The sequence below is a fragment of the Durio zibethinus genome, chromosome 6, assembly GCF_047325235.1.
Source record: "Durio zibethinus cultivar Kanyao isolate XHJ-2024 chromosome 6, ASM4732523v1, whole genome shotgun sequence".
Taxonomy (NCBI): Eukaryota; Viridiplantae; Streptophyta; class Magnoliopsida; order Malvales; family Malvaceae; genus Durio; species Durio zibethinus.
Window position 1 is genome coordinate 10,238,793 of NC_143167.1, and position 17,256 is coordinate 10,256,048.

Below are 17,256 nucleotides of genomic sequence, written 5' to 3' on the forward strand. Positions count from 1 at the left end.
AAATTTTGAATCATTTCACTTTTAGACTTCAGCTCAGTCCAGCTCATTTTATTTTCAGACTTTGACTCAATCCAATTTATAACTTTAATCAAAATTTTAAAATTTGAAGTTCATAACCCCTGTTTAGAGAAATATTTTAAAATTTTAAAATTATCGAACCTGTGTTTAGAGAAATCTTTTACCTTTTTTTTTTTTAAGTTTCATAATCTCTATTTAGAGAAACCTTTTAAATTTTCAAAGTTTTTAAGTATTTATTTAGAGGAACCTTTTAAATTTTAAAGTTATTGAGTCCCTATTTAAAAGAATCTTTTAAAAAATATATGTTTTGTTAGATTATGACCTAAACTTGCAAAGAAAAGCAACTATAGACATCCAATTTTGTTTAGGGCTTTAGTTAGATTTAATTATTTTTAATTTTCAATTTTATTTTATTTATTTCTCATTTTTTTATTCTGATTGTTAAAAAAAAAAGAAGTTGAAATTACAAAATGGATAATCAGATTGGATAAAATTCTTGGAATTATGTTGGAATTAAAATTCCTGTTACACTTTTGGTTGGATTAAAAATCAGAATCAAATGTATAAAAATTAGGGATAGAACATCATTAGTCCTTAAACTTTAAATAAAATTCTATTTTGATTCATTCGTTTGCTATGTTAGATGCCAACTAACTCCATCCATGTGATATCAATTAACATTTATCCTTAATTTAAATGATTTTATAGATAGAGAGACCAAAATAAAATAACTTTGTGAATTAAAGACCTAATTAAAACATTTTAAAAATTAAAGACTAAAATAAAATTTTACTCAAAACTTAACAACCATGTGCTATTTACTCATATACATATATACATATATATATATATATAAAGGATCAATTTATATTTTTTAACCATTGATTTTAATATATTGAAAAGAGAAAATTAAATTATTTTTTTGTCTTTTTAACTTATCTCTCTTATCTCTTAATTTTATTAAATTCACTATTTTAAAATAGTATAAAACTAATATAAATTAATCCTCTTTTATCTATTTTATTTTTTTTATTTTGCTTGTTTTAAAAAAAGTTGAAATTACAAAATGGAGAACCAGATTGGATAAAATTCTTGGAATTATGTTGGAATTTAAATTTTTGCTACACTTTTGGTTGGATTAAAAATTATAATCAAATGTATAATATATTTGGGTTGATTTTTTGGAGAGACTCGAATGCAATTAAAGTTAAACTCTACAGCCAAATCCTTGTGAAAGTAATTAGGAGAAGTTTTTGTTCCATTAGATCACTATTTAAAGAATCCAGACAAGTACATAGAAAAATCAATCAACAATGATGAAGGAAATAGGCAAAGAAAAAATATAATTCAGCAATGTTTTATTTGATAAATTCTTAGTGGTGAAATTCAAGGGTTAGTTTTATATCTAGGCTTAGTTATACAGATTAAAGAGAGTTAGAATCAATAGATAGCAATTAGTGGGCAAGAAAATTTCAATTTTGGTTTCTGACAGTGTGATTTGTTTGGAATTAGTTTGATTTAGATTCTCAAGCTAGATCTTAGGAGAAAGAATTTGGCTAAAGAATTTCGGGAGTTTAGAAGAATAGGAAAACTTTGAGTTTTTTTTCTAAAAATTTCTAAAAAATCTTGAATTTTTTAATGGGTTTTGAAGTTTGCATTGAAGATTTTGTCCAAATCTTGAATTTTTTATGGCACTCCTTTGAAGATTCTTATGTCAATAACTAAGATTCATAGACAGAGGTCAGAGGTAAGGAGAGAATGCATCTAGATGAAGAAGGAGAAAGGGAAAAGCAAAAGGAAAAAAAGGTTTTTTGCTTAAATGCCTTGGCTGGAATGTCACTTTTTTGGGCGCAAAAAATTGAAGATCCATGTCTTAACCTAGTAGGATTTGCATACTGACTCCATGAAACCCTACTCGATCGATAGGTTTCTTTTTTTCTATTTTCTTTTGTTTTTTCGGTTTTTGTTTTATTTTTTATTTTTTTTTTAATTAAGTAATTTATTTGTTATCTAACTTTTGTTTACATTTCTAACTTTTTTTTCTTTTACTTTTCTATTTTTTTTAGTAACTTAATTGATTTATTTATTATCTAACTTTTTCTTATATATTTGGTTTATTTATTTATTTAACCCTTTTTTATGTGTTGTGATATTTATTTTAAAATTTTGTAAATAAGGTAATGTGATTATTTCATCATGTAATTTTAATTGTAAATCATATTCACCTTATGATGAATTAAGAAAGGAACATGAAAGTGATCATCTCGAGAATTCCTAGGTGAAGAATTTTCCAAAATAATTTTACCAAGTCTATTAGGAAGAATATTTTTAGAAACTTTCCAATAAAATAAATTTTTATAAAATAAATTTTAGATTAATTAATAACATAAAAAAACAAAAATAAATAAATAAGACCCTTAAATTAATATTAATATTAAAATAACACATAATTAATTGATATTATCATTAGAATGGGTATTGTGAGGTGTTAAAATATTCTCTACACATAATCAAATTTATATATATTTATTTATTGAATTGTTACTTTCCTATTTATATTTATTCAACTCTTATTTTAGAAAGAATTTAAAATCAACCCAATTTATCCTTTAAATTACTTATTTATACTTGCGCTTTAATTTTTTTTATTCAACATTATAATTGTTATCCAATAATAAATTACTATCATACTTTCATGATAATTTTTAATTATGCAACGTGTTTAAGTTTATTGATTAATATTATATATATATATGAGTTAATAGTATTAAATCCCCAAGTGTTTAAAGTTGTCTTAATTTGATCCTTACGTTTATGAAGTCATTTAACGTGTCACGTGGATAATGCCAATTGACATCTCACATGACAAATGAAATGATTAAAATAAAATTTCACTCAAAGTTTAAGGATCAAAGATATTACTATCTCGATTTTTTATATTTTAGAAATATTTTATATAATATTAAATTTAAAATATTATTTTTATATTTTTATTATAATATAATTTATTAGTTAACATTTTAGTTTAATAGAAAATATATTTTCAAAAATTAAAATTAACTTCAAATTTTCAAAATTCTTTTGAAAAATTTTTATATCATTTTAAAAAATTATGTAGAATTGTCTGTATCGATTTAAAAAATTAAATAAAAAACTTCAAATCTTTTTAAAATATCAAATAAAACTTTCTAAAACATTTTAAAAAATCAATATATTAATCTATTCATAATTTTTTTTCTATTGAAAAAAACTATTTTTGAATTTATTCTTCATTAAATTATTATATTTATAAAAAATTAAAAAAAAAAAAAAGACAATTAGAAAGTTCTTTACATTGTCAATCCAATAAGAAAAAAATCATATAATTGAAAATAATATTTTTATTTTATATAAAGATAAAATTTTTATAGAAAATAGATTCAGCATAGATTTTTTTGGATAAAAAATAAATTTTTGAATAGATTAATACATCTATTTTTTGAAATGATATGAAAATTTTTACTTAATATTTTAAAATAATATCGAATTTTTTAAAAGGACTTTTAATTTTTAACTTAATTTTAATTTTTAAAAAATTATTTTCTATAAAAATATTATTTTACTTAAAATCACATCATAACAAAAACTAAAAATATTTTAAATTATAATAATTTATAAATTATATTTTAAATATAAAAGTAATTTTTTATACTTATTTTGTTTTAATTTTAATTTTTAATTTTTAATTTTTTTTGTTATAGAAAATATATTGCATAAAATATATTTGCAAAAGGAAGAAGAATATGATATCTAGTATTTTTAAGAGAAAATAGAATTTTTGTAGAAATTAATATTCTCTACTATTATTTATCTATGAAATAATATTTTTAAAAAAATAATTTTTTTTTAAAATGATATGAAATTTTGAAAAAGGATCTTGATATTTAAACTTAATTTTAATTTTTGAAAATTTATTTTCTATTAGAAATAAAAAATATTTAACTAATAAATTATATAATAACAAAATATAAAATATTATTTTAAGCCTAATATATTATAAAATACATAAAAAATTAGGGGATAAAATATCATTAGTCCTTAAACTTTGAATAAAATTTTATTTTCATTCATTCATTTGCTATGTTAGATGCCCACTAACTCCATACATGTGATATTAGTTAATATTTATCGTTAAATTATATGATTTTATAGACAAAAAAAATTAAAATAAGATAACTTTAAAAATTAAAAACCTAATTAAAAGTTTTTAAAAATTAAAGACTAAATAAAATTTAACTCAAAGCTTAATAATCATGTGCTATTTACTCATATACACATATACATAAAAGATAAATTTATATTTTTTTACCATTAATTTTAATAAATTAAAAAAATTAAATTATTTTTATCTTTTTAACCTATCTCTTTTATCTCTTAATTTTATTAAATTCACCAATTAAAAATAGTATAAAACTAAACATTTTATATTAATATAAATTAATCCTCCCTTTTATATATATATATTAACTTTGGGTGAAATAAAGTACCAGAGAAGAAGACAACGAGGGGGTTAGGCTTCGGTACTACTACCGTGCCTGCACATTTCCCCGAAATTATCATTCCGTACCTTTAGCATTCATACATATTCAACTTCTTTTTCATTCCATTTCTATTTCTACATTATTGCCTTTTGACCCATCGCTTCCATTTTTCTTTTTTTCTTTTTTTTCCTTTCTTTCAAGTTCAACGTTTTTTGCAAACCATATTTGCCCTTTAAAACATAACTAATTGAATAAGCCATCATCGTTATCATCATCACATTCCCATGTCTCCCTTCTTTTTCCAAACGTCCCCACTCCCTTCTCCCTTCCAAAAAACCTCTTTCTTTCTCTCTTTGAAGATTTTCTCTACTTAATTTTCTTTTTGTCTCACAAAAACAAAAAGCCCACAAGTTTTCTTATATTTTTTTCTTCTCTTGAATATGAATTGGTGACCATTGAGAGGAATTTTTCTTTTTTTTTTGTTAAATAAAGAATTATATAGCTTTCTGCCCGATCCGACCCGAAAATGCCCATGGATCGAACCCTACAATCGGAGAGCATGAGATCGCTGACCGTGCTATCAATCGAATGTCTAAAAGGGAGCTCAAAAGCCGACGAATGGACCGGAGACATGCTCCAGACTGGGGATATTGTTGAGGAGATTCGAATAGGATCTGGCTCTGGACTCACCCATAAGGCACCTTTCAAAGGCGGCAAGAGCGGAGTCCAGAAGATTCTTTACAGCTCCTATAAGAATAAGGAGACCTCGATTCTCGTCCGAGTTAGGCGAGGCAGCGACGAGTTCGCTCAGCTGCAAGCGTGTATCGTGCCTAACGAGTCTGGCGGGAAAAAGCAATATATGTTGAGGTCTATAGCCGATCCCAATTACGCTGTCGGGTTTTCTGATCGCTCTGAGTCCGAGTGCTTCGAGTTGCAAGGTGAGTTTTTTATTTTTTATTTTTACAAATTACCCACCGAGTTGGATGTCGAGTCGAGCGCCGGCTTCTGTTTTTTTCTTTAAAAGAACAGAAATTCGGAATTTTTTTGCTTTGACTTTAGACATGTGATTCTGTCCTTGGATTGGATTCCCTCACGTCTGTTCGGTACAAAATGTAGTCTTAATTCACGTGTAATCACTTTTTTCTTTCCCGATTCTTAAATTTTTTTTTGGGGGGTTCACTCAAGATTTTTACAAGTGGAATGCTGGGACACTCGTCCCAATCACGGCGCTTCAATATTTGACATTTAGGAAGCCACGTCTTACAATATTTATAATTTAAATTGGTTACTTGATTCGGCAGTCAATTGCCAAGTAATTCATTTTTTTTATCATTAACTGGAGTATTTGAACATTAATATACTCTTATATATATTAGTTTTTTAAAATATCTTATTATAATTATTTTGAAAGGCTTAAAATTTAATGCTTTTCATGATTAATTTTATCTCAACCAGATTTTTTAATATTTATTACATAGAAGATTAAATATAGTATTAATCACTTCTATATTCATTTATTTTTTTTAACTTGCTAAGAAACTTATTTTGTTAATTCAATAATTTTAATATATTTCATTAATTACAGTAAGAAATTAAGCACAACCCACCCAAGTCTACCAAGATTAAAAAATTGAAAAATCATTCGAAATTATAATATTGGATTTAGATCTAATTTTTTATTTGATTTGAATTAAATTTATATATTAAATAAATATATTAAGCTTAAATTTGATTTTAGAATAAAAATAAAAAAATTAAAATCAACCAAAATTACATATTTTTATTAAGTTGTATATATTTTAATTTTTTATAAAATAAAAATTATTATATTTGTCTAAATTTATTTAAATATATTAAAAATTATATTTTAAATAATATTTAAAATTTTAAAATTTAAAAACGAATCAAATGTTAAAATCTGATTCAAATATAATCATATAAATATTAATTCAAATTAGATTAAATTTTATAATTTTATAATTTTATACATTATAAAATAAACAAATCAAATACACCTACAAGATTATAATAGACTTATCCAAAAATTGAGTTACTTATTAGTCACACATGTTTCTCTGATTACAATAAGTTTTGAATGGAAGCCTAAACTTGATTCGACACATTATATTATTAATATTAATAATATATAGAAGCCAAGTGATAAAGCACGGTGCTTGGGACGACTGTTCCTAGTGTTCCCTTTTCACAAAATACTACGAAATCTATCGGATTTTTCTTTGCTTTGTTGTGACCCATGCTTTTTTGGGTGACAATGGGGTACACTTGCTAGCTGGAATTCAGAAGCAGCTTGAAGATATAATCCTTTTTTATGGATAAGAATTTTTTTTGCTACCAATTTATTTTCAATATGTAGGTTTTTTTTTTTAATGTTCGATCCTGTTTGCTTCTCTCCTAAGTTTTGGTACAATTTTTTTATTTTTTGTGTTTAATTGAATGATTAAAAAATAAGCAACTACTACTATTGCAACAGCTTGACTACCTTTTTATTTATTTTTTTCAATTCAACTTTGGTTTTTTAAATAGACAGTATCTTAATTGTCTTTAGTCATATAAAATATGAAAAATTTTCGTATTAAATTTTTGTTAATATATTAAATATAAAATATTTTTTATGATTTTTGTCAAATTATTTCATATTTTTTTCGTGTCGTACTTTTATAATATCACCTCTATATTTAAAATTATCAGATCTTTTATAAGAACCTTTGTCATAGGGCAGAACTTCTAAAGTTGCATTCAAACTACTAGAGGTTAAACTATAATTTTAATGCTCACAAGTGATTTTGACATGGGTAGGTGAAGAAGTCAGTCGCATTTATTCATTAATCATGTAAGATAATTGTGGATTGTAATTTGTTGACAAGGTAATGTAGAAAAACTTTAGTCATGATCACAATGGCCCACTACCACTAGCCATATTCTGATAAAAATGGAAGCTTAGCTTGATAGTCAACCTAGTTTCCTTTTTTTGTGGTGTACTATCATTCTCAAACATTTGTTTTTCTCGACCGCGTGATATGAATGATGTTTCTTTGTTTTGTTAATTGACCGAAATTTTGCTTTGCTTGATTACAACCAAAACAGTTCAGCCACTTTTCAAAATCTGCTTTGCTTTTCACACCTGAGTTCCATTGGTAGGCTCTAGAGTTCAGACCAGAAAAGATAACAGCTTGAAAAAAAGGTCCTAGTGGGAAAACGGGGAACTGAGTTGGATCTTTGCTGGCTTCCACTAGCCTTGGGACTTCTAAAGCGTAGATAAAGGGCTAATTAGGGACGTACACGTTCAAAAATGGAATTTATCAAAATCCTTTTAGTCTCTTGTCGGCTTAGAATTTTATAACCTGAAATGATGGAAGGCACGATGAAGATAAATTGTTTGCAATTGGTAGAGGGACTACCTTTGTAACCAATAATGCTTTAGAATAGGAGAAGGGACAGCCTGCAGAAATGTAATTTGTAACCATTTTAGTTTATGTTATTTTTTACCATTCCTCATCTCTACTGGCATCAATGATAAAAAGATATTTGAAATGCTAGTATACTAATATGGATGTAACCTACAATGCATGTTTCGATAAGTTTTAAATACGCCTACATGATCCTTGTTTAATGCCCCTTAAAGGTCACTGTTCTCAACTTATCCAGTAATATGGGTTGCTGGATTTATACTTTTGAATAGAATAACTGAATAATCAGTTTAATTAGATGAATGGAATGTTTATGATCCTTTCTTTTTCACCCTTTTTGCACCTGGGTATCCGTATACTTTAATCATTGCATAGAAATTTTCTAGAACTATCGATAAATGTTCTGCACTGAGCCTTAACTTGTTGAAAATAAAAGTTTGAATCTTCTTCAATCTTTCTAATTTCTGACGCAAAGTTAAATAATGACGTTGCAGCTTCAAGAAACTCCAGGATGGTCAGTGAACTATCAAGGACAAGGCTTCAGGATGGATATGTCTCATATCCATGGGAGAGGAGGATGCTGGAGGTACTATCAGTTCCAAACTCAAGTTGTTTTCTTTCTATTCTCCTCCTTCCAAAAGCTTCAGATAGAGTGGCCTCTCGATATAATGACTTGGAGGATACCCTTGCTCGAGCAAATGCTTGGCTTATTGCATCTCAGGCCTCTGGGGTCCCCATTGTTTTCATGAATATCCAGAGTGAATCCTTGCTTACTAAGGTACAGTCTCCTAGCCTCAAAAGCTTTACGTTATAAGCTGTATCAAGTCAATATCTTCAATTGATGTACTAGGGAGTTGTTGCTCCACTGATATTAACATTTGATAGTTTTATATACACAAGCGTGCCTTTTAGTAGCTAAATGATACAGATGGTTAGAAAACCAAAAAAAAAAAAAAAAGAACATGACACATTAGTAGCCACATATGTTTATATGTGCTGCATGGAACAATGTTTACAGAATTATTTCTGTTAATTGAATCGTCCTACTGAATTTAAGCATCCTTAAGCACTCTTCTTTCTGCTTTACCTTCCATCACATGATGTAGGACATTAAGGGGCTAGGGTTCAAGGCAATTCTCTGGTCTGCATTCTTAGGGTACTGGTTACCACTCTCTCAGGTTGACCATTTAGGGGAGATGATTCATGTTCATCTGATTATTGGAACTAAATTTTCTTCTTTAATATTTTGAGCAGATTTCCGGAGAGACAGCCTCAGCTACTGTAAATGCTGGGTCATTATCTGATTTATCAAACCTAGCCAATGCAAGCCTATATGGTTTTGAGGACTACCATGGGGTTGACATTGGAGTTGTTCGAGCAGTTCGTCTATGGTATGCCCCGCTTGTGGGAGAAATTGCAATTGAGATCAAACTAAAAGAAGATGACACAAAGCTTGGTTTTGCCATCAGCCGCACAGAAGAGGTATGCCATCTGATTCTTGATGATTGTGACTCTAAGATTTCATTTGAAGGGGATGGAAAAGAAATTACTAACATATTTCTCATATGAAAAACCTTGATACTTTAAAAAATGGGATGAGAAACTAATTTGATCAATAGTTTAGCAAGAGAAAGAAGAAAGAAAGAAAATCTGAATGGTCATGATCTTGATCCAAACTAAGACATGATATCTCTTCATAGTTTTTAAGTTTGGACATCTTTGTCCATTTTTCTTGTTATATAAAGTAGCTAATCTTAATGTTGCTTAAAGGATGAATTACCTGTTAATGGAAGAATATGATAAAGAGTAGGAGACATTCATAGTTTTACTTAATGAAAATACTTGGAAAGGAAAATCAGTATATAATCTCACTATAGTCTCAATTATCATAAAGTACCAAGGCACATAACGGTATGAATTGTTAGGAGTTAGATATATTAAAATAGAAACCAAGATTCAGAATAAACCTTGGAAGAGATTATTAGAGGGGAGGTCTGCTTGTGCTCATCCAATAATTGGAGGATAATATGAGAAATTTATTACAGTATTTGCTTATTATTTTCTCTGTAATAACAGGGTTTCATCTATATATCATCTGTTATTGATGGTGATGAAAATCTGCCTTCAACAAGATCGGGACTCAGCACTCTATACAAAGAATCAGTGAGTGCATCTAGGCTGCTGGTTGTCTCAAGATTATCAAATCAGAAGGTTCTTCCATGGATGGTTTCTTCAACAGGAGCTGTTCGATGCTTTGATACTGTTTCCCTAAGTCAGAAGCTCTCGCTACACCGGCATGCCAATGTGCCAATTCTAATGCATGTCTTCTTGTGGGATCAATCATTGGTTTCCCAAGGTTTTGGCAATGCCAGGCTTAGGGTTCCTTCTCCGTCAGTGTTACCATTGCCACCCGAAGTTAGATTAGCCCACCAACCTAATGACAATCAAATAGTGCCTCTGCCACCTGAAGAACCAAATGAGAGCATAGCCACAAGCGAGCAGCCAGATCGCAGACTACAGAGAGACACTGCTGGGGAGGTCTCCTTTAGATTTCATGATTTTTCACTTCCTAACAACTGGGTGTGATTTTTGTACCTCCTATGATGATTCTATGCTTCATGGTGTATATATCAAAAAATTTTACGGGAAGCTGTGTCCTTTGATCGAAGCTAGTTACAATTAGATAGCTTGATCTAGAAAATCCACTGAACTCGTATATATATATAGCTTACACATCATGATTAGAAATTGATACATGGTTTTTGGATGTACTTTTACATTGTTGGTGTGTATATCATACAGGAACTTTGTGGCATTGAGTGACATTCATTTTCTTCTTTTTTATGTTTTGTTCTTCGTGTTTTTTTTTTTTTTGGTAAGTTAATTGTTTTTACTATAATAAAGTTTTTGTCTCGATGTGGTATCACAGGTCATAAGACGCCAACTCATTTGAGCAATTAATACAAAATTCAAGTAAAATCATTATAATATTAGATAAAATGAATGATATAAATGTCATTTAATGATATGACAATTTAAATACTTTTAATTAATTTTATTTTATATATTGTTCATGCATCCAATTGAAAAAACTACCAACCATGAAAGTAGTTACGTAATTTCCTTTTTCTTTAACGTACATAGCTCGTATGCATAGAGCGGATAAATTCAAAGTACTTGTATATTTTGATACTGCTAGTAAGTTGTTATGATTTCTCATTGCTTAAACCCCCAAGGTTAAAAGTTCAGTGTAAAATTACGGGTGTAGCCACATTGAGTGGAGTGACATCAATTATTACTAGAAAATTACCCGGCTTCGTTCGGGTCACAATTTTTATTAAATATAAAATAAATAATAAATATTTTATAAAATAATACCTCAAGTGAACAAATCAATAAATTCATTCCAATGGAACCATATTGATGTTTAAAACTAAAAGTAAAACTTAACTTCTAACTATACAAAACAAATACTTTTTACTTTTACAACATATTGAAATTTTTTAAAAAAATCAAATTAAAATATAATTATTTGGATTTGATTTATATGTACTTATAATATTTAATAGATATGTTAAATTTAAATAACATTAATCAGTAAATACATTCATCCATAATTAATTAAATTCATGTATATCATATATTTTTGAATGATTAAATTCATGAATAATTAGATTCATGAAATTTGAGTTTGATTCATAATTATTTATATTACTCAATAATATATGTGAATTTAAACTCAAAATATTAAATGTAAATGATACTAAATATAAAGTGCATTCATCCTCAATTAAATAAATACATAGAGATTATAAATTCATGAATCACTAAATTCATTGACAATTAAATTCATAAATAATTAAATTTATGTAATTTATAATAAAAATAAAAATATTCATGAATAATATTCATGAACCCAATTAATTTCAAACCTTTTAATCTATGTATTATAACTAATTCAATTCAATCCAATCAAGTTTTACAATTAAGAGCAAGTCTCGTTCAATTAAACATCTAAATCGATCAAATGTCATTGCTAATAATTATTTTTCCTTTCCTTTAAGATTGCTAATGTAAATCTATCCACTAACATCTATAACATCGGACACCTAACAAATGTTTAAAAAAAAAAAAAAAGGATTAAAGGGAAATCGAGGGAACATGGCTTCTCCAAAAAGCTTGAAGGGAGAAGCTTCTGCTAAATTTTTATTGTCTTGACTCAAAACAAACGTTAAAAACCCTCCAATCTCAAAACGTAAACTCTCCAATCTTAAGACTTAAACCCTCCAATCTCATGCTACTATAGCTGCCTTACTCTTCTCTTCAGTATTGTTGAAATAAATTGAAGCTATCCAGATGCTTCCCAGAGACGGACGTAGCCACTGGATGAAGCGAGAAGATCCGAGGAGGAAGAGGAAGGGGTTTTCGGTTAGGTAATTTTCCTTTAACCATTTTTATTTTCTTTGCATGTTTTATATATTCTTTTTGTTTTGCTTTGCATGCAATTCTTATAGGAAAAAGAATGGGTTGTGTAGATCGTTTGTGAGGTTTGTTCTTCCGGTCTTTTAACATTATTTGACCACTTTTCGGAGTGTTCAATTAGCAACTTTTATGAAAATTTTTCATTTTATTTACAATGGTTTCTTGACTTTGCATGTGACCAATTCCTAGTCGTGCATGCCGAATTTTTTTCCGTGTTTGTTTGCTGCGAAAATCATGGAAGAGGAAGAGAGTTAGGAATTTCTAATAGTATTATTATTATTTTTTTTTTTTTGGTTGTCAAAAGTTGGAAATAGCTTAGTTGAAACGTTGGTCTCAAGTATTTTCTCCGTATTTACCATTTCACTATTTTGACCAGTTGATTTCTGTGGTCAAATTATTCAATGAATATGTTTTAAACTGTTTTATTGTATTTAAGTTCCCATTTCAATCTCCGATGAGGCCTTGGCTTATTGTTAAGAAAAAGGTCTTAAAATCTTGAGCTTCTAGGTTTAAGTCTCAACGAGTGTGGATTTGGATGTTTAGATATGATATAATTTGTTAGTTTATTAGATATGATGTAATATATGATTATGAGTGTAACTTAAAAAAAAGTTACCTTTTCAATCTGATGATTATGTGTTCTTTTGCTTAATTGTAGGAATATGTGTATAAAAGGCTTTAGTTCAGGTACAGTCATCAGAAATTTCCCACATTTTGTTTATAATATGTATTTCTTGAAATATGCCAGCTTCCACATGTATACTTGGATTTTTATTGACTTAAATCTTGCAAATGTTCTAGCTATGGATGCTATTTTACTTTTGTCCAAGGATTTGTTTACCTGATATTGATACGGCTTCAAGGCTTCACTATGAAGCAAATGGTCAATCCACGGAAAACATATGTAAAACTATCTGCTATTCTCATGGGTTCTCATGGATTAATAAAGGGTTCACTGGCCTACCTTAACTACCCTGCACAAATTATGTTTAAATCTACAAAGGTAACAAGTCAAAAACTGTGTATATTGTTCTTTCTGAAGCTATTGTAACATTCTGCAATGTAATGCTCTCTTTTGTTGTGTTAATTCTGACAATATTGTCAAGAATTTTAGGTGCTGCCAGTTATGATCATGGGTGCCTTCATCCCTAGCTTGAGAAGGAAATACCCATTTCATGAATACATCTCTACTATGCTTCTTATGGTTGGCCTCATCATCTCAAAATTTTAGCATCATTGGTGTTATAATGATTTTGGGTGCTTTAATTATGGTTGCTTTTCTAGGTAATTTTCTGGAAGCAATTTTCACCATGAATCCGGACACAACCCAGGTTTGCCATAAAATTTTCTAATATCTGTTTGAAACAAGAATAATTACCGATAAAGTACTAACAATTCATTCTCTTCTACAGATGGAGATGTTGTTCTACTTAACGTTTTTTCCTATGTCAAGACATTCTTTAATTTTATTTACCAAATTAAGGTAAACGTGAACTTAATTCTGAAAAATAAGATACTTGAGTTTTTTCCTGAACCCATGCACATTTTAATCTTAATTCCTTAACTAAGATACTTTTAAACTTTAGGATTTAAATTGATTTTAATGCTGTAAGATAGTTTTAAAAAACACCATATATTTCTTTCACTTGAATTAGGCATGGAAATCTCAGGGAATTAGGTATTGGATCATAGGGAAAAGGGTTCAGATGTAATGCAGGACAACAAAATGAATTGGCTGTGTCTACTGAGTACAAATAAGTGGCTAGAAATAAGGTATAAGGTTTTTGAAATTTTAGGAGAGAAATCAAACTAACAACAGCAACATTTACTTTGGTGAAGGTAGCAAGATGGTTGGTGTTTAAGGGTGATAAATGGTTGTGTGCCATATATCACACCACTGTCAATTTAGGAACTCATTCATAGACGCTGCAATATTGCAAATAAGAGCAAAGTAGCTTTGACTTTACAAGTTTTCAAAAATCACCTTGAAGTTTTGAAGGTGACATACACCTGTTTCATGTGTTCTGTTATAAACCACAAATGAAATATTTGCCTGCAATCATATTTTTTGATAGAGCTATTATGCATGACCACTACATTATTGTCCAGAGATGCAAACATGCATGGCCAGCTGTTAAGAATATAAAACCAATTATCATATCCATTAGCATTTTTGTTTTTTTGTTTCTAAAATTATTTTTTTTTTACGATTTCTCTTTTGGGTGATGGATTCATGATAAGTAAAATGTGAGTTTGTTAACATTACCAAATGGAAGGTTGCCATTTGTGCGGAATTTATGAAGTTAAGATTTAAGTTACTTCCATCTTCCTCATTTTATGTAACACTTTTCTTCATTAGCATTTGTTATTTGCCACTATCCATGGTATGTTGGATTGAGTTATTGAAAAAAAAAATGAATGAAAAAGACCATCAAAATCATTGTGCTTTTTATTGATGCTAATTCTTAATGAGTTTTCTCTGCAATTGATGATCTGTTTTGTCTCATATTAACAGACATGTTCTTGTGGAACCGCCTGCAATTTTATCCACTGTTTCCCAAACCTTGGTGAAGACTATAAATGGGCAGATTTGGACAAACCACCCCCAAGATATTGGGTGAAAAAGATGGCTGCTTTATTTGGATATGCTGATAAGGCTAGGTCTGAGAAAGATAGAACAAGAGCATTCGGGGCAGTCAAGAAACCCTAGCTGGATGGTAAAATCAGATGATGACAGGTATGCAGTTTTAATTGTAGTTGCAACTCAACTACTACTTTTGGTTTTGGTATATTACCATATGCTTTGTGTTGGTCTTGCCCATTACTAATTAAAATTCTTACATGTTAATTGTAGTAAAATGTTTGGATTTTAAATTTTCTTTTAAAAGCTTTTGGAAATATAAATTATAAAACAATTTTGTCATTTATCGAAATGATTCACGCCCTCTTGAAGAGACCTTTTTTCCACTATATGCAAGTTCAGGCTTCAAAGTGGAATGAAAGAGCATATGTTAGTTGTAGGAAAGCTAAACTTAATCACGAAGACCTTCGCATGGCTGTATTAATTCAAGAAGTCATTTGTGGTGATTATGCTTTTGTTATTCGCACAAAAAAACTCATTATCAGGAGGCACCTCAAAAATATATGTAGAGGTAAGCCTCCTTTTTTGGTTCTATATGAACTTAGTGATCTTATAAGTATTTTTCATCTATCTTCTTGGGTTGAAAACAGATTGTGACAGTTTTGGGAAAGACATTGGTGGGTGCATATCCAGGATACGCTTTGAGTTTCATTATGAAAAAGAACAACCTAAGATGTCCAATTGTAAAGCAGTTTCTTTGCATCTCTTATTCGTCGATACATTCTCCATTTCACAACTAACTCATATTACTATAGTGTCATCTTCTGTGTGAATCTACTAATTTTGAAGGCAAATCTATGTTTTAGTTGCTAACATTATTTTGATTTAATTCAAATAATACATATATATTTTTATTAGTTTCAAGGTTCTTCTGGATGGATGTTGAGTGTGGTAGGAGCTGCACTGGCCGCCTATCCAAATGGAGCCTGGATTATGGTGATTTAATACATTGTCACAACCTTTTTATAATGTCTAATTACCAATTTTCCCTTAATGATTCTTCCTATGCCAGGTGCTAAGAATTAGATTTGTTACTTATGTTTACTTCTGCAGTGGATGCAGCACTGGTCATTCATTGGAGGAAGCTGGGATATTTTGGAATCTATTAATGATAGTTTCTTTTTTATTGCAAGCAGCTGATATTGAGCTTAAGATTCTTGGTTTTCTTACTGAAATCTAAGTAGCTAACCATTTCCAATTTCTATATAATGCATTTATGTAACATGTGATATTTAATCATTTGCAAGAAGTAATCTTTTTGGATGCCGCACAGCGATTAAAAGTTTGATGTTTACTGTTGGAAAGTCCCTGCATTTTATTGGTCAAATTGTAACTTAAAAGGTTGAGAAAATTGTGTGAGTGCATGCATTGTATTAAAGAATATTTTCTTGCATTGGTTGCAGGGTGGTTCAATAGATCTATTTGTTGTAAATTCCTATGGTTCTTCATTTCTAGTAAGTACTATGTATTGAGTTACAGTATTAGGTTTTGTGGCAATTTTTACTTAAAGTCTCCTTTTAATGGTCGTATTATTTTGGATCTTGGTTGGATGTTAATGTGATTATACCATGTTTAGTGCAGGCATTGTTCATTTGCCTACTACTCTACCCTTTTTATCAAAACTTTGGGGCATTCCATTTAGGCAGCTTCCAAAGTATCTTAAAGATGGTATAGCTTGCTAGTGGTAAGCCGTCATAATTGTTTCATTATCTTCTATCTATTGTAAGGTCAACCGATTCCATTATGAGCAGTGTAGGCAAGGATTGCATTTCAAATGGAAGGCATAGTGTGCCATGAATTTGCCCATAAATTGCACGTCATACATCATGCAAGAAATAGAGACAGTTTAGAAAATTACAAATCATTTCATAATTGGAAAACAAAGTTGTTTCGTATCATTTTAATTGTTCAATGTTTTATTTTTTTTATTATCATTTTAAATGTTTTCACATTTTACAAATTAATTTAATCAAATGTTATTAAAAGTCTTGAAGCGAAGCTCGGGCATCCTTCTAGTGCATGTTATGTATCCAAGCATGCAACATTTTAGCAATTATATACCAAAAAGTCTTTCTAATTGAGGCAAAAAAATAACTCATAAATTAAGCCAAGGAATATTAGTTATAAAATCTGGATTAGGTTCAGCTCAATTTAGATAATTAATGAA

At 28.9% G+C, this 17,256-nt stretch overlaps 1 protein-coding gene and 1 long non-coding RNA gene across 6 annotated transcripts; both read left to right on the plus strand.

Annotated features, from left to right (window-relative positions):
- Positions 1–4,547: 4,547 nt before the first annotated feature.
- Positions 4,548–10,810, plus strand: LOC111285372 (uncharacterized). The gene is made up of 4 exons (XM_022874794.2): positions 4,548–5,476; positions 8,461–8,744; positions 9,221–9,448; positions 10,043–10,810. Exons 1-4 carry the CDS (start codon positions 5,065–5,067, stop codon positions 10,550–10,552), a joined length of 1,434 nt encoding a protein of 477 aa, XP_022730529.2. The 5' UTR covers positions 4,548–5,064; the 3' UTR covers positions 10,553–10,810.
- Positions 10,811–11,974: 1,164 nt separating this feature from the next.
- On the plus strand, positions 11,975–17,023 carry LOC111286638 (uncharacterized). Of its 5 annotated transcripts, XR_016342824.1 has the most exons (9): positions 11,977–12,399; positions 13,107–13,135; positions 13,250–13,451; positions 13,555–13,652; positions 13,733–13,779; positions 13,861–13,931; positions 14,964–15,185; positions 15,948–16,543; positions 16,671–17,021. It is a non-coding gene; the product is annotated as an uncharacterized LOC111286638 (long non-coding RNA). The 5 variants fall into 5 exon arrangements; XR_016342825.1 differs by having other exon boundaries at positions 11,975–12,399; positions 13,563–13,652; positions 14,964–16,543; positions 16,671–17,023; XR_016342823.1 differs by having other exon boundaries at positions 11,976–12,399; positions 14,964–16,543; positions 16,666–17,021.
- Positions 17,024–17,256: the final 233 nt, after the last annotated feature.

What these genes read in the sequence shown, in the direction of transcription:
- LOC111285372 (XM_022874794.2), top strand. Translation starts at nt 5,065, where the DNA reads ATGCCCATGGATCGAACCCTACAATCGGAGAGCATGAGATCGCTGACC. An exon ending in GTGAATCCTTGCTTACTAAG is followed by an intron (nt 8,745 to 9,220) that starts GTACAGTCTCCT and finishes TATTTTGAGCAG; the next exon opens with ATTTCCGGAGAGACAGCCTC. An exon ending in CCATCAGCCGCACAGAAGAG is followed by an intron (nt 9,449 to 10,042) that starts GTATGCCATCTG and finishes CTGTAATAACAG; the next exon opens with GGTTTCATCTATATATCATC.